This window comes from Diplotaxodon limnothrissa, linkage group LG3 (genome assembly GCF_057381915.1).
Source record: "Diplotaxodon limnothrissa isolate DT_005_m linkage group LG3, D_limnothrissa_male_GT1.1, whole genome shotgun sequence".
NCBI classification, from domain to species: domain Eukaryota; kingdom Metazoa; phylum Chordata; class Actinopteri; order Cichliformes; family Cichlidae; genus Diplotaxodon; species Diplotaxodon limnothrissa.
The window spans coordinates 32,366,537-32,390,459 of NC_140598.1; the positions used below are offsets into that span (position 1 = coordinate 32,366,537).

The 23,923-nt window shown below is 39.7% G+C and overlaps 2 protein-coding genes across 2 annotated transcripts; both read left to right on the forward strand.

Annotated features, from left to right (window-relative positions):
• The first annotated feature begins 2,711 nt into the window (after positions 1-2,711).
• LOC146635419 (Fc receptor-like protein 5) lies at positions 2,712-9,250 on the forward strand. The gene is made up of 6 exons (XM_085350107.1): positions 2,712-2,742; positions 6,186-6,221; positions 6,725-6,988; positions 8,538-8,783; positions 8,859-9,017; positions 9,156-9,250. The coding sequence occupies exons 1-6, from the start codon at positions 2,712-2,714 to the stop codon at positions 9,248-9,250; spliced, it is 831 nt and encodes a 276-aa protein (XP_085206233.1).
• Positions 9,251-10,273: 1,023 nt separating this feature from the next.
• LOC146635420 (uncharacterized) lies at positions 10,274-17,693 on the forward strand. Its single transcript, XM_085346957.1, has 6 exons — positions 10,274-10,562; positions 11,425-11,527; positions 11,628-11,743; positions 12,741-12,979; positions 13,093-13,196; positions 16,195-17,693. The coding sequence occupies exons 1-6, from the start codon at positions 10,340-10,342 to the stop codon at positions 17,513-17,515; spliced, it is 2,106 nt and encodes a 701-aa protein (XP_085203083.1). The 5' UTR covers positions 10,274-10,339; the 3' UTR covers positions 17,516-17,693.
• Positions 17,694-23,923: the final 6,230 nt, after the last annotated feature.

Sequence of the window (23,923 nt, forward strand, 5' to 3'; positions counted from 1 at the left end):
TAGAATAGAATAGAATAGAATTCAACTTTATTGTCATTGCACATACACAGGTACAGGGCAACGAAATGCAGTTTGCATCCATCCAGAAGTGCTTTAGCCATGATATAGATATATTACAATATATATTAGCAATAATATAGATATGTAAGTATATTACAGAAATGGGTCTATTATGGTATGTTATAATGTACACGGTATGAAGTATGTTATGAATATTCTATAACTATAAGTATGTACAGGCTATGAACAGGATATAAATATGAAAAACTATACAGAATATGAAATAAATAACTTTACAGAATCTGAGATATACAGCTATACAGAAACGTGAACTATGCAAGTTGTAAACAGTTGTAGGATTAAAAATTATCGTATGTACAGAATGATTATTTACACAGAACTATACAGTAGTGCAGTTAAGATAAGTGAGGGTGTGGATAATTTCTACAGAGGCTATATAAAGTGCTAGTGGTTGTGAGTGGTGGTTCAGTCCATGTTATTATTGTGTGTTTGAGGGTACAGTTGTCCATTGTGGGTGTGTGTGTGTTCAGTCGATGTTTTAACGTGGGTCAGATGTCAGGAGGCAGAGTTCAGGAGTCTGACAGCTGTGGGGAAGAAGCTGTTCCGGTACCTGGTGGTCTTAGTCCGGAGGCTCCTGTGGCGCCTCCCAGAGGGCAGGAGAGTGAAGAGTCCATGTGATGGGTGACTGGGGTCTTTGATGATTTTCCCAGCCCTTTTCAGACACCGCTTCCTGAAGATGTCTTTTATGGCAGGAAGTGGTGCTCCGGCGATGCGCTGGGCAGTTTTCACGACCCTCTGCAACGCCTTCCGCTCCGAGGCAGAGCAGTTCCCGTACCAGACTGTTATACAGTTGGTCAGGATGCTCTCGATGGTGCAACGATAGAAGTTCACCAGGATGTCTGAGGACAGGTGGTTCTTCCTCAGAGTCCTCAAGAAGAAGAGGCGCTGGTGAGCCTTCTTGACCAGCTTGGAGCAGTTGGTCGTCCAGGTCCTCGGAGATGTGGACTCCCAGGAACTTGAAGCTGCTCACACGCTCCACAGCCGTCCCCTTAATGTGGATGGGTGGATGTGGGTCAGCATTCCTCCTGTAGTCCACGATGAGCTCCTTGGTCTTCTCGGTGTTAAGCAGCAGGTTGTTTGTGTCGCACCACTCAGCCAGACGATCCACCTCCTCCCTGTAGGCGGCCTCATCGTTGTCATTGATGAGGCCAATCACCGTGGTGTCATCTGCAAACTTAATGATGGTGTTGGAACCATCAGCAGGTCTGCAGTCGTGGGTGAAGAGGGAGTAGAGGAAAGGGCTCATCACACAGCCTTGTGGTACATCGGTGTTCATTGTGATTGTAGATGAGCAGCGGTTATCCAACCGGACATGTTGGGGGCGGTTGGTCAGGAAGTCCAGTAAACATTTGCACATGAGGGAACTGATGCCCAGGTCTGTCAGTTTCCTGATGAGTTGTGAGGGGTGGATTGTATTGAATGCTGAACTGAAGTCTATAAACAGCATTCTGGCGTAGGTGTTGTTGTTGTCCAGGTGTGAGAGGACAGAGTGCAGTGCAATGGAGACTGCATCCTCTGGGCTCCTGTTCTAGGGGTATGCGAATTGGTGGGGGTCCAGGTTGGGGGGGGAGATAGGATTTGAAGTGTGCTAGGACCAGCTGCTCTAAGCACTTAGTGATGATGGGGGTGAGTGCTACTGGGCGGTAATCATTGAGGCAAGATGGGTTGGAGTTTTTGGGTATCGGGACGATGGAGGTGGATTTGAAGCAGGCCGGTACCACAGCGTGGGCCAAGGACAGATTGAATATGTCTGTGAGCACTCCTGCAAGCTCCCCAGAACACGCTCTGAGAACACGCCCGGGGATGCCATCAGGACCTGCAGTCTTGTGGACATTGATCCTGCTCAGCACCGCTCCTACATCGGTGGGGGAGAGAGTCAGAGGTTGGTGGTCTGGCGTCATGTCTGTTTTGGTTGTGGTTGTGGGGTTCCCTCGCTCAAAATGAGCATAAAAGTTGTTGAGCTCGTTGAGGAAGGAGACATCTATGTCACTTATTTATGTGCAAATGTTTAAATAACGAAGAACATTAAAACATGACTGTTGGCCACATGTCGGCAAAGTTACAAACATTAGCGATGTCTGTACTTTAGTACAAAGTCTTTACTCTAAAATATACGCCGTTCAATAGTTGACTTTAATCTTACAGAGAATGTGGTGGTGTTGAGCCAAACGGACTTTAACGTGTGTTTGAACGAGCTGACGGTTCACTTGTTAAGCTGAAAGAAAGATGCTTTAATCACAGGAGTTACACATGTGTCCACTGCACCATCTGGGAACTCTTCTTGTTTAGCACTCGTAATAACACAAACACTAAATCCTCCTGTGCTGTTTTGTAGCAGTGTGTACACCTGAGACTGTCACCTGTCTGTCTGTCCTGCACTCTCTCTCTTTTTCTTTCTCTCTGATTGTGTAATAAAAGTATGAACATGTATTTATAAGTTACACTTGTGTTTGAAGCTTATCACACATTTGATTTCCATGTGTGACGACTGCAAGTGTCCAGAGTGAGGACAGACTGAGGGACCCACTGCTGCACATCATCTGTGAGGCTTTGCACCCCTGATGATCCACCAGGACAAACTCAGCAGTGTGTGAGGAAGAGGAGGAGGAAGAGCCAGCAGCAGCTGACAGATGGAGAGAATAGACAGACTGTTCCCTGTTTGTGAAGGACTGCTAGAAAAGTTTAAAATAACTAATTGTCTGTCCTGAATCAGTCTTATTAGGTAATGTTCAAATAATTTTATCATTCCAGTGTTTTCAGTGTGGGAGAAAGTGCTCAGGGTCTTCAAGTTATCACAGCTCTTACATTTTCTTTTTACACATATATGTAAGCATTGAGCCAAATGTAAAAATGCCAACATATTAAACGAACAATATTTGTCTCTTATATATAACACATCTATATATACACTGTCAAAGATACTTGTCTTTGAGTGAAGATTTAAGTGATTGGAAATGTAAATAACTGCAACTTGAATCTTTACTGAAGCTCATTTGACACAGTTTAAGCTCACTGCTGTAATATATCATAATAATCTGACAATAAATATAATATTGGCCATATTATATTTACATTACCACAGTGAGATGACTTTAGTCTCATGAACAACATTAACTAATTGTTATTTACTAACTAATCTTAAATGACTGTTCAGCACAGAAGTGAAGCCCAACAATCATGTTTTACAGTCCCGTGGTCTCGGCCTCAGATACCCAACTAATCAAATTGATGTCATAAAACAAATTAATGAACAAAGAAACATTTTTTCTCCTTCATTTCTGTCAAACAATGCTGTATGAAACGTTTCTCACGGTTAGATCCAAAAAATGCAACCTGAGCAGCGCGACTGTCCTATTTCACAAGCATCTCACTTTCGCACTTCTCCTACTTCCTAGTACACGCTGTACATAGCATGTGAACTGCGTGTACTCCAAAGCGTGCAGTCGCTGGATTGCGACACAGCCAATGTCACTGCAGACTTTGTACATGGCTTCTGCTGCAGTTTGTCAGTCCTCAGGGGCCCTCTGCTGACCCTACTGCCCTGGGGCACCTAGTAGTTACCTGCCTTACTTGGTGGCACCTCTGCATTCACCAAGGATTTAAAGAATTTAAAGAAATGTAAATGATTGGAATCATTCAAATCCTAATCTTTTGGAGTCATGTCAGGAAAGGTATCTGGCACATCTTCCAAACTCAAACACGCAAATTTACTTGCAGCGGCGACCCATGAATAGGGAAGCAGATGACATCACATAAAAAGCTGGCAACACATCTTTAACACTGTGACCAGTGGTGGCTAGTGGTACAAATGTTGGCGCTGGGAATAACTGGGTCCGATGGGTCAAACAATGTAAAGCATTTTACAGATTAGGGAAAAATCTCCAAATACAAAATCAGCACAAACACGGTAATATTTCTTAAACCTTTTCAATAAGAAAACAAAAACTTTAAAAACACAAATATCCACACTGTGTACATATTTGTGTGGTCAAAGTGCTCTCTGCATTCAAATTCAATATTCTTCAAGACAAGAGTGATTTTAATATTCTTAAATAAGGCAGGTAATACATGCTAACTGGTAAGGAACAAATTGCGAGGTCCAATTGAAACTCATCCGCAGACCCTAGTGACTGAAAAATATTGGTCTGTCCAAAGACTCCCATTTGGCCGGCATTTGGTCAATACATAATTATATTATTCCCAAAAACTTAATGTATAATGTAAAGAAGTTTGCACAATAGATGGATTCAGTGACATTTTTTATTTTTTTTATTTTTATTCCTATTTATTCTATTTATCCCCTTCGTATATTTTATTTATATTGTCTCTGTATTTATATATATATATGTGTGTGTGTGTGTGTGTGTGTGTGTGTGTGTGTGTGTGTGTGTGTGTGTGTGTGTATTATATATATATATATATATATATATAATATTCTGTAACTCTGTAACTTCTGTCGGTGCTGTGCTTTTTTGGAAATCGAATTTCCCAGAGGAACCCACCCGAGGGATTAATAAAGTTCTATCTAATCTAATCTAATCTAATCTAATCTAATATTGTGACATCAGTTTTTTTGAAGTACTGAGATTTACTGAAATCAAATTCCCCAGTATAGTATATTTTTGAATATTCACTTTTATTGTATGTAAATGTGGGCAAATATTTGAGAGACCTCTTGGTGCATGCTGAGTTTGTATATGAGAAGCCAAATTGGTGTATTTTTAAAATCTGATTAATGGCATATGCATGTGAAATGTGCTAATCAGTTAATTCTGAATCAATTTGTTCTGACTGACTCAAATGATCTTTCCAATCTCCTTTGACTACGATGGCCTGGATGACTGAGAACCTTCACAGACATACTCCTGAGGATATCTTTAGATGGGACTGTAACATTTAAAAGATTATGAGGTGTATCTTGAGGAGATAAAATCAGCAAATTTATCTAAACTCACTTATTTGGTACCCGAGTTGGACAATTTCACATTTCTTTGTAAGTTAGCTTTATGAACTAACCATCCCCGGATTTGTGCACCACAGATAAGAGAACACTTGAACAGGTAGCCAGCTTTAACATTTGGTTGTTCGGCTCCTCCTACTTTGCTGTTTCACAAAGGAAACCGAGGTTTATATTCATGCCATCAGATATGAGCCCACATTTTGTACATCTGAAAACCTAACGTTATTCATTAAGGCTTAGTGGAGGGAACCTGTTACACCTGAGAACACTGACTGCAAGATGCCATATAATAATTGATAACCTTAAATTGGGCCAACTTTACAGGCTATGCAACTAATTTTGTGCTAAACCGTCTCCTTCAATCCAAAGCAACATGCATAATTGTTTGCAAAGATAAATTTAGCCCTATTTACTACATTATGAGACAAACTCTGTAACTACAGAATTTCTTGAGGACGTCTTCATTTATTTTGCTATTTTCTAGTGACATCATCCCTTAAAGATAACTGCACAAGCTTGTGAATGATCTCTTTTTAGTCGCAGTGACGTGAGGGAAATCTCTCTAACTCACATCAGCCCATCTGCTCTGGACTTTGTTTGTACTCATATGTGACGTCTGTCATGCCAGCATGAAATGTGATGAGTGAGTGATTTTAAAAATCTGAGTGTGTTTGTGGCCTAAATTCACTGGATGTTTCATAACTCGTCTGAAGAATTACAGTAAGAAGGTCAGGTTTCCTGTCACTGCTTTTAAAAAAACCCACAAAGCAGCTAGACCCGAGGAAGTCGGTGGGTGTGACTGCTCACATCTCTGCTCACGGCACAATGGGTCAAATGTCTCTACGACTCCTCTGTAAGTACGAAAAGCTTTTTTTACCTACATTTACAGGTTGATGAAAAAGAGCGGCACAATTAAATAAAATTTGACTCACAGAAAGTTTCTAAATTAAACTTTTGCTTCATTAAACGGTTTAAAAATAAGGTTTTAGTAAGTGTTGAATTACTTTCTCACCTCCATCTATAACCTACATCCTGTCCCTGAAAAACACTTTCTGTTTGTCACTGCTGCACTTTTTTTCCTTGACATTTGGAGTTTGAAGCAAAACTTCACTGAAGCTCACTGAAAGTTTGCCTCTCTTTGCAGTTCTGACCTCACTGATCTGCTGCACAACAAACCAAGGTTAGTGAACCTGTTATAGGACAAACTGACGTTGAAAGGTTAAAGGTGAAATGGGAAGTTTTTGGTGCTGAATATTGTGCTATTCTAAAACAAAATCAAGTCACAACAGAATGAAGTGGATCCAATAATGAGCAGAATAACCTGCAGAATGAAATACATTTATCAACACTTCTTCATAATCAGCACCCTGAATTCAACAGAAATACCTAAAAATTATGGTAAAAGTTTAAAAAAAGAAAAGAAAATCCTCTTTAGTTTCATTAAGACAGACCTTCAGAATTATATCTGCACAGCCAGCAGCTGGTTAACTAAACCTGCAAGCATCTGTCAGGCTTAAATAAATAAAATATGTTAACTGGGTGTTGTTTTACCATCTGATAAACCTTCCAACTCATTAATCCATTGCTACACTCTTGTATTGTTTTTTTCTTCTGCACCTCAAATAGACCAAAATCAAAGTCCCTGATATTTATTTAAAACCCAGACTCGCTCATGTTTCTCAGCTCGTCTGACTGTGAGTCCCAGCAGCTCTCAGCTGTTCTACGGAGACTTTGTGTCTCTGAGCTGTGAGGAGGACGACAGCTCTGCTGGATGGACTCTGAGGAGAAACACAACCTTTGAAACCAGGACTCAGTGTGGAGCTGGGTGGGGAAAACCAGCTGGCTCGTCCTGTAACATCAGCTACATTGACCCGCTGGACAGCGGGGTTTACTGGTGTGAGTCCAGAGAGAAAGCAACAAGCAAGAGCATCCACCTGACAGTCAGTGGTAAGCTCAGCACATAAGGTGGTGTGAAAAGTGTTTGCTCCCTTCCTGATTTCATTTTTTCTGCATGTTTGTCACACTTAAATGTTTCAAATCAAACAAATTTAAATATTAGACAAAAATAACACAACTAAAACACAAAATGCAGTTTCTAAATGAAGGGAAAAAATATCCAAACCTACATGGCCCTGTAGGAAAAAGTTATTGCCCCCTAAACACTAATCTAACACTAATCACACTAGCACCACCATACTTTACTGCTGGTACGATGTTCCTTTTCTTAGATGCTGTTAATTTTATGCCAGATGTAACAGAGCACACATCTTCCAAAAAAGGTCAGCTTTTGTCTCATCAGTCCACAGAGTATTTTCCATATTTCTCATCAAGATGTTTTCTGGTAAAACTGAGATGTCCCTTTTGCTCAGCAGTGGTTTTTGTGTTGTAACTCTGCCATGAAGGGGCATTTTTGACTAGTTGCTTCCTTATGGTAGAGCTGTGAACTCTGACTTTAACTGAGGCACATGAAGCCTGCAGTTCTGTGGATGTTTTTCTGATGTCTTTCGTGACCTCTTCGATGAGTTGCAGCACTCTTAGGGTAATTTTGGCCACTCCTGAGGAGCTTCACCAAGGTTCCATGTTTTTGGCATTTGATGATGATAGCTTTCTCTCTGGTTCACTGGAGTCCCACAGCTTCAGAAATTGCTTTATAACCTTTTCCAAACTGAGAGATTTCAATTGCTTTGTTTTTCATTTGCTCCTGAATTTCCTTGGATCCTGGCATAATGTCTGGCTTTTGAGGATCTTGTGATCTACTCCATTTTGCAGGCAGGTGCTACTTAAATTATTTCTTTATCTAAAAAAGTGTGGCGGTAATCAGGGTTCCCAAAGATATGATACACCACAATTAACTTTTCACACAGACCATGTAGGTTTAGATTTTTTATCCTCTTAATAATAAACACCTTCATTTAGAAACTGTATTGTCTCTTTACTTGTGTTGTCTTTGTCTAATGTTTAAATTTGTGTGAAAAAAGTGTGACAAAATATATGAACTCAGGAAGGCATTAAACACTTTTTCAAGCCATTGTACATATAATTTTTATTTATTTACTTATTATATTATTGGGATTTCCATCATTATTATCAGAGTTACAGGTCTTTGAAGGACATTGAGCTGAGCGGGAAATTGGCACTTTTTGAGTCACCTTATCTTTACAGAATGTTTGAGTCTCCATAACATTTAAGTAAAGAAGACAATCTTAAGATCTTTTGGGGATAAAAAAAATCTTTAAATTCTGTTAAAACTGCACATACTCCAACTGAATTTCAGCCCACTCTTATACTATTCTGGGGATCTGTGACTCTGAAATATATAAACTTCATAGTATGAGGTTCTGCTACTTTCATGCTCTTATTGTGTACTTAGATATGAGGGGAAGTGTGTATCACGCTTTAGCCCTTAACGTTGGTACCTGTGGATCAGAGTGTGGAGTTAGTGTTGATGAAGCTGTGTGTAAATGGATGAAATGCTGTAGTTTGTCTCTGTGTTGAGGTGGATCAGTGATCCTGCAGAGTCCTGTCCTCCCTGTGATGGAGGGAGATGACGTCACTCTGCTCTGTAAAACAAAGACCACTCCCTCCAACCTCACAGCTGCTTTCTATAAAGATGGCTCCCTCATCAGGAAGCAGCCTACAGGTCACATGACCATCCAGCATGTTTCCAGGTCTGATGAAGGCCTCTACAAGTGTGACATCAGCGGTCATGGAGAGTCTCCATCCAGCTGGATCACTGTCACAGGTGAGGAGCTTCACTTTGATTATCACTCTTATTTTATCCACATATTTAGTGTAACAGGTGGGATTCTCTCTGCAGGTGAACTTAAAATAACTACATCTGCTCCTGACTCACCTCTTTCACCTGAGCCCACCTCCCCCCAACTTGTGTTCATACTGATATGGTACCTCATGGTGTTCTGTCCGTACTTCATCTCCACTCTCCTCTTGGTTTCTTTATATCGACACAGAACCACAGGTGAATCGTTCATTGATCAATCAATATGCTGACAATTAACTCATCTCTCTCTGAACTCTTCATGTGTGTATTCTGTTTTTATTTTATTTATAAAAACATATATATTATATTATTTATATTCTACTTTTCTGACTGCAGGTCAGATGCTAAAGTCTCATGCCCAGCCTAAGCATGGATTTGACAACAATTATGATGATGGCATCCATGCTGTCACCACAGAGCATCACTTTTGATCTTCTGCACTAAAATGTGGTTCTAAAAAGAGACTTGACCTTTAGATAGAGCTAAAGATCAAGTCTCTTTTTAGAGTCACATTTTAGTCCAGCTAAGGGTTACTAGAGCCTATCCCAGCTGCCACAGAGTGAGAGGTGGAGTACAACCTGAACAGTTTGCCAATCTTTTGCAGGGCTAACAATGAGAAACAGACAACCATTTACAAATGGAATTTAGAATAAATAGTTAACCTAACCCCACTAACTGCATGTCTTTGGACTGTCGGAGGAGCGGGAGTACCTGGAGAGAAACTCCAAAAAAAACAACAACCACAACACAGATGGCATATTTGAACCCACGACCTTCTTGCTGTGAGGGAACAGTGCTAACCACTGCAGTACCTTTAAATTGAAAGCTTTTACTTTGTGCATTGTATTTGTATTAGTTTTTATGTTTAGTTTAGTTTAGTTTTAGTTTTTTGGGTTTTTTTTATTTATCTTTTTTCAACCTTTTGTAGTCTTTTGAATCCTGTATTGGTCATTTTGTTGTTCTTTCACATCATTGTTGTAGTTTCAGCTCTAAATACATTTTTATTACATCATTAAGTGCATCTGCACAACAAATGTGAAAAAAATATATATATTTGTATGTTTCTGTAGTTATTGTAATTACTTTATTCACTATTTCTATTCTTTTTTCTCTTAATAAATTTTCTTCGGACTAGGTAGTGTGTCTTTACAATATATATTTATCCCACATTTTATTCGATTTGTTTTTAATTTTACAGTTTTATGCAGCTAAAATTGAAAATGATAAAGAAATTGCAATACATTGATTAAAGAAAACTTTGAAGATCATTTTACGTCATTTTCATATAATGATATCTCGTTTTGTTTTACGTTCTCACTGATTAAAGCTTATTACGGCTTCTGTAAAAACATCGACGCACAAAAGAGGACGGCTGAGGTGACCCGGGAACTTTTGTGACGGTCTCTGTTTCTAGTGGCAGAAAATGAAACGGGCACCAAAACCGGAAACGCTCTCAGATTGTAAACAATGCTGCGAGTGACTAAGTATTTGATATAAACATTAAAGCAGTGGTTGCGGTGATGAGCAGAAACACAGCGGACCGTTTGGCTGACATGTCTAAAGCCGAGGAACTGCGGGAGTTTGTTACAGAGAAGCTCGCCGCCGCCTCCCGGGAGATCTTAGCGGCTGTGGACAGACTGGTGGCCGGGTACGAGGAGGAGGCTTCGGGCTTCAGACAGGAGATCGACCGGCAGAAGAGACAGCTGGAGCTTCTACCGCATGAAGCCACGCTAAACAAAGCGGGTGGGTCATTTTCTTTGTAGCATATAAACGAGAATTTAGCAAGCCTGTTCTCAAACTGATCTCCCTGTTGGAGCTCAGTCTGGGGGGAGTTCTCTTTTCTCCTCGTCTTTCCTCATGTTGTACATTTTCCCATTGTTCGTTTCCGGGTCGCTGCTCGTGCGGCTGACCGGCCAGCTACCTATCCTGACCTGTCTCCCCAACGTGATGTTTGTGTATTGTATGTACGGTTGGCAAGGTCAGTCTCTTAGTTGCCCCTTGGGGATAAATAAAGTCTTCTGAAGTATGTGTTTTTTTTCCCCCAGCCGTGTTTGTCTTTATACCATTTATTTTCATTTTTTATTTCTTTATTTATTTCACACATTTTATATTCGCAGTATTAACAGCTCGGCAGCCGTGTTTGTGTTAACTGTGTACAATCATGTCCTTTACACTTTTAAAATTGATTCTGAATGGCAGAATAGTAGATTTTGTCATTGAAGTCTGGCATGTGTGGTCTATAACATTAAAAGCAGAGCATTGTAGACAATAATATTAATACAAGCTAAGATAAGATAAACCTTCATTAGTCCCACATGTGTTGTGTCACAGCAGAAAGTGGACAAAACAATGGGATAAGCCTCGCTTCTGTCAGTCTGCCGAGGGCAGCTGTGGCTACAACTGTAGCTGTCTCCACCAGTGTGTGAATGTGAGAGTGAATGAATAGTGGAATTGTAAAGTGCTTTGAGGGTCTTGAAAAGCGCTACATAAATGCAATCCATTATTATTATTATTATTATTATTATTATTATTATTATTATTAAGATAAGAATAAAACAATTCTGCTTTCAAAGAGGCTCTTCTACTTTGTTCTTGTTTTCTTCAGGATCAAAGTGCAGCAGGAGCTTCAGTCCTGTTGAGGAAGAGGAGGGTGAGAAAGAAGAGTCTCATGAGAATCTGCAGACGGCGGACATAACCGGTCCATCAAGGTTGAAAATGAACCATCCTTACCTGTATATTAGATGATTTCCATTTTAATATTGGCCATTTCAGACTGTAATTAGCCTGTGGATGATCTCTGTCTTTAAGGTCTTCACCACACCAGTGTGAGACAGAAAGAAGAAATCTTGCCAGAGCTCAGAACCACATAGACCTCAAGATCAGCATCCTGGAGCACTCTCAGACCAGCCTGCTCTTGAAAAATGGTAATAAGTATTTCAATGTAATAAAAAGTATAAAAATTATATATATATATATATATATATATATATATATATATATATATATATATATATATATATATATAATTAAAAAAATGGTAATTTAGTTTCTCACTTTATTTATACTCAGTGTACTCACAGTCTCTCTCTATTTTTAGTTTTTATGGCAGCCATGCTTGAAAAGCCCAGGGTTACTCTTAGTAGGCAGTAGTTAATGCATTCACATACTTGAGCAACTATCAAACCTCCACATGGGAGCAATGAGGCGTTACGCCCCGTTTCAAGTTCCTCACGTTAAGTTGGAAATACAGTGGTTCCTCGTTTATCTGGGGAATTACGTTCCAAAAATAACCCGCGATAGGTGAAATCTGTGTAGTAGCCAGCTTTATTTTTTACAGTTATTATAGATGTTTTATAATAACTGTAAAAAAAAAAACAGCATGCAAAACTGCACACAAAAAAATCCGCGAAACAGCGAGTCCGCGAAAAGTGAACCGCGTTATATCGACGCACCACTGTATGCGTCTTTTTAGAGATTTTTTTTTTACATTTTATGCTTGACCATGAAAGTTTTATGTAAGTTTATATGTAATATTTGCTGTTTTTATTAATGTTCATATATTAAATACTTTTCAAGATGCAATTTATTTTTATTTTTATTTTGAAAATTGGTCCAGTGACAGACTTCTGTTACGTTTTTTTTCTCGCATCATTTGAATGTGACACATTTTGAAACTTGGTCTCTCAACTCAGAGACACACCTATTTCATACCATATCTCACTGTGTTGTTCATCTTCCACCTTCATGGCTGAATTAAATAAAAAGAGAATTTTATATTAAAAAGCTAATCCTTTGGAGTTTTCCACTGGAGGAGCTAAGTGCAAAATGAAGATGCAACTCTGAAAACTTTAAGGACCTTTGGCAGGACCAGTGATCTACATGCTGACATCCCTAAAGGAGAGTTTAAATTCTCTCTGTTAGTCCTGAAGAAATGTCCAGTCCTGAAGCTGAAGTGTCCGCGGGGACAGAAAGAGGCGGACTTCCTGAACCTGCTAAGATCCACCTGCCCGCAGCTGGCCGGAGACAACAAACCTTTTGACATCTTAACGTTGGACAAGAAGCGTAAATTACAACCTCTGAAACTAGAGACGCTGACGCCAGAGGAGATCCACAGAAGCATCATGGGATGGGGGCGGTCTACGGTCTACATTCGACTGAAGGTAGTTAAGACTCTGTAACCTTTGAGGTGGAACAGCACTTTTTTTTTATTAAGCAGTATTTCTTTTACGTTGTTAGTGCTGAGTGTTTGTTTGTTTTTTTTGTTTTTTTTCAGACTCAAGAGGTGCATCAGCCCAGAGAAGAAGACCTTCATCGTCTTCAAACTGAAAACATGAACTCTGTTGTCTTAACTAATGATGAGACCAGACAACAGACGAGGTAACTCACAAAAAAGCATCGCCTAGTGATGTAAAATATCTGGACAGTCAACACATGTTTTGGATGTTATGGATCGGCTCGTGATTGTTGCTCCAGTTCATCCCATTCGTGTTGGATTAGGTTGAGTTTACGACACAGCCACACCAAACTGGAAAAATATTTTATTAAGGTTCTGGTTTTGTAAATTTGGAGATTATCATGTTTCAATCTGGAAAGTGAGACGTCCCAAACATGTGTCAGTGAGGCGTTATGTGAGTAGTGAGGCATGAAATATAACCAAAGAAATGCGAATGGAGTAACAAATTGGTGAATTTGAAGGTTTCTTGGATGCTAAAATCCAGTCATCTGGAACCCATTTTCTAGTGTGCTGACTTAGTCACTGGAGCAAGTGTCAATTTTTGGGGGTATCATTGAATAGCCGGCAGATATCCAAGCTAGGGCTTCCTGTTTTGTTCACCAGCCAGCCTTTACAAGCACAAAGTCATTGTCAGCTGATGACCATTAGGGGCTTTTGGTGACCCTTTGTGTTTAGCAGTGTTGGGTAAGTTACTTTAAAATAGTAACTTAGTTACATTACTAGTTACTTCTCTCAAAAGTAACTCAGTTACTTCAAGTTACTCGTTACTTTCAAAGTAACTAGTTACTAGGGAAAGTAACTTTGATTTTACTCAGAATTCTCTTGTTAATGTGTTGCTTCCATAACTTTGCCAGTCTTCTAGCTTGCTTACTTGCCACAAGTGCACTGTGCCACCTACCAATAGAAAGAAAAAGATAATGTGCATATTTCCACGAGAGAAATCCCACGCCTGGACCGTCATTGACTGCTGCCATGATTCTAGCCTACGTCACAGCGTCATGTGCGCCTTTTACATCCAACACAAAAACTGCAGTCGTGGTGCTTTCGATTGTACTCAGAACTCGGAAATTCTGCCTTCTGAATAGGAAGATGTAGGTAACACCAGACTGCAGATGAGCTGCATACAGGGCTGGACTGGGACAGAAAAATCGTCCTGGGCATTTTGACTAGAGACCAGCCCACTATTATAGGAAAAATCATAAAGCCTTTGAATGAAAATAAACACAGTGATGTTCACTGTTTTGATGGTATATATGCATTAATCTATCAATTGTTTGTTGTAAGATTCAGATAATTATTTTTTAAAAGCTAGACATTTTAAATGAGAATAAGATAGAAAAGTATTTCTTTGTGCCCCCCTTTCCCTGTTAATGCCCTACCTGGCCCCCTGGCAACACTTTGCTAGATCCGCACCTGCACAGTTACCAGCTGTCAGCTACCTAAAAAAGGATCCTGGGGTTATTTGTCTCTCAGAAACAGTTCATAACTTCCCTTCAACTCATTCATGTCACCTAAAAGGTAAACATGTTTCTCCATCACCTGTTCAGCTCTGATGATTCAGTAAGGACATCTCCTGGTTTCATCTTCATGTTTCCCTCTCACCAGATAACCAAACTGATATCATGACCAGCAGCTTTTTTGCAGCTGTGGCTCCAGCAAACATCAGCTGATACTAGAAATTAATATTAAATAAATTCTAACAACAGCTGATCAAGCTTAAACGTGCTGCTGTTGTTTAGCGCGACATCTGCTGGTTCCCTCTTTCGGCGCAAAGTGGGCGATAAACAAACAAGAGAGAAAAGCCGATCAGCTGATCATTGATCAGTTTCATGATTGAAGTAGAAACGGGAGAGGGAGGGGGGAGAATGAAAGAAGAAGAGGCAGCTGTGCAGCAAAGACACAGAATAACTCCAGCTTTGTATCTTTTTCATTGTAGCTGAATTACGGGACAAACTGTTCCTTTTCACCTCAATAAGAAACGCGTAATATTTTCTCTGAATACCAGACGGGACGGTTGGCAACTCTAATAACTTATGAACAAAATAAAATTCTACATCAGTAACACCATAGCACCACCCAGCTGTATAGAAACTCCGTCATGCTAGCTAGCACGCAGTACGGAAAAAGTCAGCATAACGAAAATAAACTCCACCTAAACTTGGTTCATATCTGACCCAGATGGACTGCAGGTCATAACTTCTTACCTGAAGTTCAGTTCACACTTGGACCGGCGGCCGCCTCAGGTCTCTTTTCCTTCTGCGTCCCTTTTCCTTCATCCACCTGCTGCCCTCCACCACTTGCTAATGTTACTGAATCTGTGGAAACTCCGCGATAGCCACCACACGAAGTAACGAGTAACGACCCTATCTAAATCCCAGTAACAAGTAACGCGTTCCTGGTTTTGGCATAATAACTAGTTACCGTGCTCGTTACCACAATAATAACGTAGTTACTGTAACGCGTTACTTAATAACGCGTTAGTCCCAACACTGGTGTTTAGTGATTATTTAGTCCAATCAAAATTTAGGCTCAGCTGAGAGCAGCATGTCTTTTAACTGTAGCCAAGTTACAAATTAAGCTTGCCTCAAATTAGTCCATGTAAGTGCAGAAAAGGTACTTAAAGCGAACATCTTTCATTCTGTCAGTCAAAAAGTGGACTTGGCAGCCACTTAAAGTTCTGGAGCTTTTGTGCCTTAAACTCTTTCTAACTTTGGTTAAGGGCAGTATTAGACTTGAGATAAGATTGGTGAACTCTCCACAGTGAACTTTGCCTCTCGCCCCACTCGGACTGCAAACTCAACCACAATCTTGAAGAAAATGCATGGATAATGGCATATATCCAGCTTGTTGTGACTCTCGTGCGTTTTTCAGTGCCTCGGTTAGCAGATTGTTTAGTCTGTCTTCTTCGAGAGGAGTGGGCAGAATATGCCTCAGCCTAGAGTGCCAAGGAGTGCAAGAACATTGAAGAAAGGCTTTTACTTGGCTTTAAATATTTGTTCCCAGCAAAATTAGATTTTGTACTTAAAAATTTCAAAACATCTTCAGGTTTCACGTTTGGCAGTGTAGCACTGTCTTATCATACTGTACTCTATTGTAATGTAGACTTTAAACCCAGTTAATTTTTGCTTCTGGTTTCTGCAGCAGCCTTGCCCAAGAGGTTGACGGCAGCAAATCAGAGATTGCGTCTGGCAGAGAAGAAAATGAGATAGAAATGGGAGAAGCTGATAGTGAAGAACCGGCTGCAGATCTTATAGCCGGCTCTGCAGCTGAGGGGAAAGAAACTTTCAGGAACTGCAACAAAAGGAAAGAAGAAAAAGTAGAAAGGAATGATAAGTCCAAAAATGAACTGAAGAGATGTGATTCCAAAATGCAGTCCAGGGTGTCAAAAAAGCAAAAGATCAGACATCCTGGCGTCACTCGGACTAAGACTGAGAAAAGTGTTGCTAATCTTTCCTGCTTGGTCTGTGGAGCTCTGCACATGTCAGAAGTTATGCTTGTTAAACATGCCTGGAGTCACGGAAACGATCCAGGAAGTGTTTGCGGAGCATGCGGAGAGCGCTCAGAGTCTGTGGAGGTCTTAAAGGATCATCTTCAAAGTCGACACAAAACTGATGACTGTCACATCTGTGGAGAGTCTTTCCTTAGTGCTCTCAGCCTCGACGAGCACGTAGCCTGCCACTCGGGGGAGAAACCATACAAATGTGATGTTTGCCATAATGAATTTGCACTAAAGGCTTCCCTGGAGGATCATCGAAAACTTCACGAGGAGGGGAAGCGCCACAAATGTCACACCTGTCATAAAGTGTTTGAACTCAAAGAGCAGTTAAAGGCTCATCACAGGACTCACACCAACAGGAAGACACACCTCTGCGGTGTGTGCGGTAAATCCCTCTGCGACTACAGATCGTTGTCCCGCCACAAAATGACCCATTCTGGGGAAAGACCCCACAGCTGTAAGATCTGCGGGAGGCGTTTTAAACTTCCTGGGACTCTGAGGCAACACGAGAAGATTCACACAAACAGAGAGAGGTCATACCTCTGTGACATTTGCTGCAAAATGTTCCTGACTAGTGCGCAGCTGGAGATCCACATGAGGATTCACACCAACGAAAAGCCGTATCATTGCAGCGAGTGTGGCAAGGGATTCAGCACCAAGGGCCCGTTGACCGTTCACAAGCGGGTCCACAGCGGGGAGACGCCCTACCACTGCCCAGACTGCGGCTGGTCCTTCAAACGCAAGACCAACCTAGACAACCACTTAGTGCTTCACTCGGGCATCAAGCCATTTGTGTGCGGTATTTGTGGGAAAGCTTGCGCACGAAAAGAATACTTGACTGTTCACATGAGGACCCACAATGGAGAGAGACCATACAAGTGTACCCTCTGTGACAAAGCTTTTACTCAGAGTCATTGTCTAAAAACACACATGAAGAGCCACCAGGCGCCAGGATCTGCAACGTAACACTTAAAGTTCTGGTTTGTTTTTTTGTTTTTAAACATCCACGCGTCCATTCTCTCTTCAGCTTATCAAATTCAGGGGTTGCAAGGGGGCTGGAGCCTATCCCAGCTCCCGTAGAGTGAGAGGAAGGGTACATCCTGGACAGCTCATTAGCCTATCACAGGCTGTTTAAACAGAACAGTGAAAATTAACTTATTTGCCTTAAGCTTTATTTATTGTTGTTTTACTTTTTTCAGTAATAAACCTGTACATGTATTACCCCTATGAGACATCTCTAATAAAACCTTTGCTACAATCTGTCGTGTATTGTGTAACTTTCAGTGTTGCTGCACTTACAACAGAGCATGTGCAGTGCTTTTAAGGCTGTCACCCTGTGACATAAAATAAATTTGTATAGTAATACTAGTAAGATTTATAAAATGACAGCCACTTTTTAGACTTTATTAGCCTAAGTCACAGAGCTCCTTTAGGTGTTTAACCTAGCTTCTTAGAAATTCCTTTACTTTGTGTACTGACCTCCGGATATTTTTTAGATTTGAACAGGCAGCAGCCGTGTGGCTCCATTGTGTACTGGTTTAAACACTTGCTGGTCCAATTCTATGAATCTCCTTTGGGGTTTTGTCAGGAAGTAAAACTGCCAAATCAAGCAGTGATCATGCACGTGATCCGAAGATTCGAAAAAGAAAAAGAAGGTATGTGTATGGTGCGCGTGGTCAGTCTGTCAAGCGGTAGTTATGGTCAGCGCTAGTGGTCCAAGTGGAGGAGCAGAGGAGTTTGCGGCATTTAAGCAGCCCTTTGCTGCCCAATCCATCCAGGCTAAAGCTATTACAAAAGCTATTGGGGTGTTTAGCTGCAGACTGAAGGCCGTATTCCGTTGTGCAAAACAAGGGGTTTAAACTATGATGAACGTGCTTGAGCCACGCTATGATATCCCGTTGCGCGTCCACTTCAGTGTGACAAGATCGTTCCAAGCATGTATGAGCAGGAGAAGTTTAAAGTTATGGCTGAACTGTCCCAGGCATCTTCTGTTGCTATAACTACAAATGGGTGGACCTCCAGGGCAACGGAAAGCCACGTGACCATGACCGCTCGTTATATCAGAGCGGAGTGGTACAAAGCCCTGCACTGCCCTATAGATTACATTGGATTAGATGAAACTTTATTTATCCCTCGGGTGGGTTCCTCCGGGAAATTCAGTTTCCAATAGCACAGCACCGACAGAAGTTGCCGAATGTGAGCAGAAATATACCACATATACACATATATAAATACAGAGAATACAAAAGGGATAAATAGAATAAATAGGAATAAGAATACAAGGGAACGGCACATTTCAAGTATTGTGAGTCTATTACAACGTTGGTTATTAACAAAAACTATTGCACAGTGAAAAGGCACTACAGCTACTTGTTCCCCCCTCCTTTGTCCCCGTTTCCCCTCCCTCTCCCCTCCAGCGAGGAGTTAAACAGTTTGATGGCGTGTGGGACAAAGGAGTTTTTAAGTCTGCTGGTTCTTGTCTTTGGGAGAAGCAACCTGTCACTGAACAGACTCGGCCATGTGCAGAGGATGCCCAGCATGGTCCATAATGTCCATATTGCACCTTAATTTGGTTTTATATAAGTGCGTGGAATGAGTCTTCAGTTGAATGTTTTTTAATAGGCAAAAAATACTTAAATAACTAAATGGCGAGTCGAATTTTTGTCTTTTTTTTCTATTTTTGCTGATCCGAAAATTTATCTGATCCGTGACTTAAAACTGTGATCCGATCCGAACCGCGAGATTTTTGATCCGTTGCACCACTAGGATGCAGCCACTCAAACTTGCGATCGTCACATTTCCACCATTAAATTAATCAAAATTGAAATTTCATCCACAGGCATCAAAAGTAAAGCAGGCAGTGCTAAAGTAAAAATAGATCCCCTTTTGAGAGTTGCAGTAAAACTCTTGAGTATAACTGGGATTTTGATCACTAGGTTTCTAGGTTGTGATATGAAAAACTAGTTCCTAACACAACTACAACTAGTGTTGTGTTTCCTTCACCAACCTAACACAGAGATCCAATAAGATAAGGAAGTGGGCAGTATAGTACAATATGTGTTATTTTGTACTGTACTGCCCAAACTAAAGATCTGCTTAAGTGTTCTAAATGATGAAATGATTCATATGTCTATTTTGGACAATACAGCAGAAGATCAGACATGAAAGTGGAGAGAGAGAACTCAGAAAGGGTCAGAGGTCAGACTCCACCTGGGCCACTGTATTCAACAATGAGCCAATGATCATCTTGTTAAGTAGTGAGCAAAACCAGAGCCCTAACGTTATGACATTTATCACAAAGTTATAACAAATGTCTACTGATGACTTCATCTCATGAAATGACTGATACATATAAATTCATCAGCTGAGCTGGTGATGATGATCTTCTTCATCGTGCACAGAAACACTCATCTTGTTTAAATATCAAATAACTGATTACTCTCATTTTGAACTTTTCCCACTCAAAATGCTGTTAGAACAATTATAACTTAAAAAAATATCGCGTGTTGATTTTCCACATGTAAGATACTAATCAGCAAACATACAGAAACTTCCTTCATCCACTCTCTGTGTCTAAGCCACATGAAACACAAAACAACAATATCTTATTAACATGGTTTTCAATATCTCTCCTTACAAAAAGTTCAACCAATGAACAAATATATATATATAACACATATTGTAATGCATATGTATTGCACATATGTAAAACACAAAATATGAAGTGTTTCATTGACAGACTCAAAAATGCCCTCGCAGTGAATAAAAGGGAAATCCTACAGTGTGGGCAGAGAATCTTAATGGCTCTAACATCAACACATCCACAATGTTGTATCCAGTTATACCGAACAGAATGACTAAGACACACCCCTTGCCTGCATTACAACAGTGCCACCTGTTTCACCTGCCTCCTCAGCACTCTGTACAACTGAAGAGAAAAGTAACGTCAAATCTACAAAGTATTCAAGAATTTTCATCAAAGAATAACATATTTGCCTTCCACAATGTGCTGTTAGACACCACTGTACCTCTGCCATTTAAAAAAGGGCAGCTAGTTAACATTTTGGCTCCAAACACTTTGTGTTTAAGCTAGTAAGCTTTTTTTTTTCTTTTTGAATTTTTTTGACTAATATAAACATCATTTTGTTCATTAGATGACAGCAGGTTGTGACTGAATAATCAATCAAACTAATAAAGACAAACATACAGGAACCTTTTGGAGAAGCTGTAAAGACATGAAACTGTTAATAGTGCTGATCATCAGTTATTCAAAATAAACCTATTTTACATTTGAGATGAAATGTCTTTCTGTACTGATATAAAATAAAGATGTTAGTTGTTTTTGATCCCCTGTATTTAAAGTAGATCCAATTTAAAGTCAGCTTGTGTTTGATTTCTTTACGGCAAACCACTGCTCATGATGTTGAGCTGCTAATGGAATAAAACACACAAGTACTGAAAAATGTCCCCTAATATAAAACCATCTAGTACAGACTTAAATGTAGCCTATTGTTAGATGAGGTTCACATACAGTGTTTGACAGTGTAAAGTGTGTGAAAGGGCTGCTGGTGTAGCTCACGAGGCTGAGCAGGTGACCATGTGCCACGAGGTGGAGAGCAGCTGGCCTGGGTTTGATTCTGACCTGGGCCACATCCCCTTTCTCTCTCCCTCTGCTTTGCTGTCACTTATCTTCACTGCTCTGTCCAATAAAGATGAAAAAGGCCAAAAATAAAAAATACCTGTTTGAAAAGAAATCTGCCTGCAGCCTCTGAAATGTCTTCTGCTTTCTTCCAGAGGTGGATGGCTTTTTCACCATCAAGCCATCAGGCAGTCCAGCAGCATTTATGATGATGTCATGATTTTGAAGAGACTGCTATGGCAGCCCCCCATGACCCCCAGCCTCATCTACACTGAGATGCAGACATTTCAACATAAAAACATTCACAGTTCAACACACAGCAGACAACTGAATAATAGTACAACATAACAGTCTGTGCAGAGACACACACTGAACTTACCTTTCATATAGTAAACGTAGTCAATGAAACACAACTACTTTAGTAATTTCTTGTGTGAGTCTAAAGTGAATCTAGTATTTTAAAGTACACTTACTGTATTTGTTGTTGAAGACTTTTTCAGCTTCTTCTCAAGGACATCAGCTGGTTGTTTGGCAGCAGAGGCAGTTAAGAAGCTTCCTAAAAAACACTGAACAGTGAGTTAACTGTGGCATATGACAAATTCAGCTTTATATGTGTAAATGTGTATGTGTCAATCTTTAAAATGCTGAACTGTTGAATCCAAAACATCAGTGGCTCCTTGCTGCTCACTTCATGCACTTCCTTCTTTGTGACAGTCGAATGACATCACAGCTGTTTCCACCCCCAGTGTCTCAGGACTGGACACCTTTAAACATGTAGAGGATCAAACAGCCATCCATAAATGCTAAACATACATGATATGTATGTTTAGCTCAACAACAATATAACAATAAAAATATACAACAATATAATTGTATGTACAAGTACTTAAAGTTGGCTACAATAGAATTATGGAAAAGTTAGATATTTACATGAAACCAAAAATAAGTATTCTTTAAGTACATTTCAGTCATGTGTAAATAGTTTTAAGTACAGTGTCAGTAATATTTAGTGGAAAAACAATATTTCTCCATCTTATATAGTAAGTCAACTGTACTGAATGGGGCACAGATGCAGAGTGCTCTACATTACTTTTGTAGTGATTTATAATTAAGTATAATTGATTTATAATGAAAGGATGTAAAAGTTGTTTTCCAGCCTTTGATTTAAGAACGTTATAGCTTCTCTTTACTGTGACTGTGTGCAGCATGTGCTCTTTTCCTTTTTTGATGTTTATTGCAGCTGGTCATGCTTTAAATATCGTAATGTGTGAGCCATAAGAAATCAGTCAACTGCTGTGTAATCCAGATGAACAGCTGAAGCAAGAACAGTCTAGATATTATGCTGTGTTTGATCTCAATCATTTAGTTGCGTCAAATGAAATCAGCAGTATCATGTAATGCATATTTTTATGTATACAGTGGTCCCTTGCTATAACGTGCTTCACCTTTCGCGGTCTCGTCATTTCACAGATTTCTTTTAGTGCAATTTTGCATGTTTTTTTTTTCAGTCAGTTCTTTTGGAAGAATACATCGCTCATTATACTAATATAATACACATACATATATACATGTATAATACATACTAATGATGAAGGAACTGAGCTCACACTCCAATTTTTATTCAGTGAACTACTACTCAATTTATTTTGGGCCTCAGAAATGCTCACTCTGCTTGCATATCACTTATTGTCAGCAATAGAGCTCATTCTGCTTTGTGTATTTAGTATTTAGTATTTATTTATTTATTGTCATTGTCAAGAACAATGTGGAATGTGGAAATAAACACAGAAAAAATAGACATCACTTCCTCTTTGTTTTTGATGCAGCGTTTTATCAAATTAGAGTTGCATGAAAAACAATGAAACAGCTTCTAAAAGTTTGAGATCAAAGCAAATCTCTGTCACCAAATTCCAGCAGAATCTTCACCAGGACCCTTTGTGATAGTTTTCATGTTTCATATAAACTAAAGTGATACACAACATATGCAGTGCTATACACACATATTTTCATGTTTCTAAGAGTTTGATAACCAAGCTGTTACCAACATGCTCTTGTTCAACATGGGAAAAACACAAGACTAGTTTCAAATGAGGATTTGCTGTTTATTAGATAAACCACATGCATTATGATACCTCAATACAATTATATTCTGGTTAGAAGTGCATTCAAAACTATTGAGTCAATATTTTCAGCTTATATGGCGGAAATCTTTTCAAATCATGAGCTTCCAACAATGAGTGAAACAGTAAGATCTTGTGGAGAGTTTGGGAAAATCCCATTAAGAAAGAGAAATCAAACATTTGGATTCATTTTAATGAGCTCAGACTTGTTGAAAATGCAGAGGAGCTCATAATAATAATACATTTTATTTATTTAAAAGCATCTTTCAAAACACCCAAGGACACTGTACAGCAAATAAAAACAGGCATAAAAAACATGAAACGAAATACCTTAAAAGCTGGTTGTGAGCTGAGCTTCAGAGAAACACAACATACTGATATTCACTGTGAAGCTTTGAGTGGAAAAATACAGACATGTGTATCCTGGAATAATGGGAGCTTCCATCTTTAAAGGACTGAAGAGGAAGAAGTTTACAAGGAATCATTTAGAACAGTTTCAAACATCAACTGATTGAATCCAAGAATTTGAAAACATGTTTCTGAGTGAAAGAAACAGACATGTACAGACTGTTCAACGGTCAGAGTGTTTCTCTAACAGGAGGACACTCTTTACAC

Bases quoted from the DNA above. Each gene is read 5' to 3' on its own strand.
- LOC146635419 (XM_085350107.1), top strand. From the start codon at position 2,712: ATGGAGAGAATAGACAGACTGTTCCCTGTTT. The intron at 6,222-6,724 runs GTTAGTGAACCT...CATGTTTCTCAG, and splicing joins CTGCTGCACAACAAACCAAG to CTCGTCTGACTGTGAGTCCC. The intron at 8,784-8,858 runs GTGAGGAGCTTC...TTCTCTCTGCAG, and splicing joins CAGCTGGATCACTGTCACAG to GTGAACTTAAAATAACTACA.
- LOC146635420 (XM_085346957.1), top strand. From the start codon at position 10,340: ATGAGCAGAAACACAGCGGACCGTTTGGCTGACATGTCTAAAGCCGAG. The intron at 11,744-12,740 runs GTAATAAGTATT...TCTCTCTGTTAG, and splicing joins CAGCCTGCTCTTGAAAAATG to TCCTGAAGAAATGTCCAGTC. The intron at 13,197-16,194 runs GTAACTCACAAA...TGGTTTCTGCAG, and splicing joins GAGACCAGACAACAGACGAG to CAGCCTTGCCCAAGAGGTTG.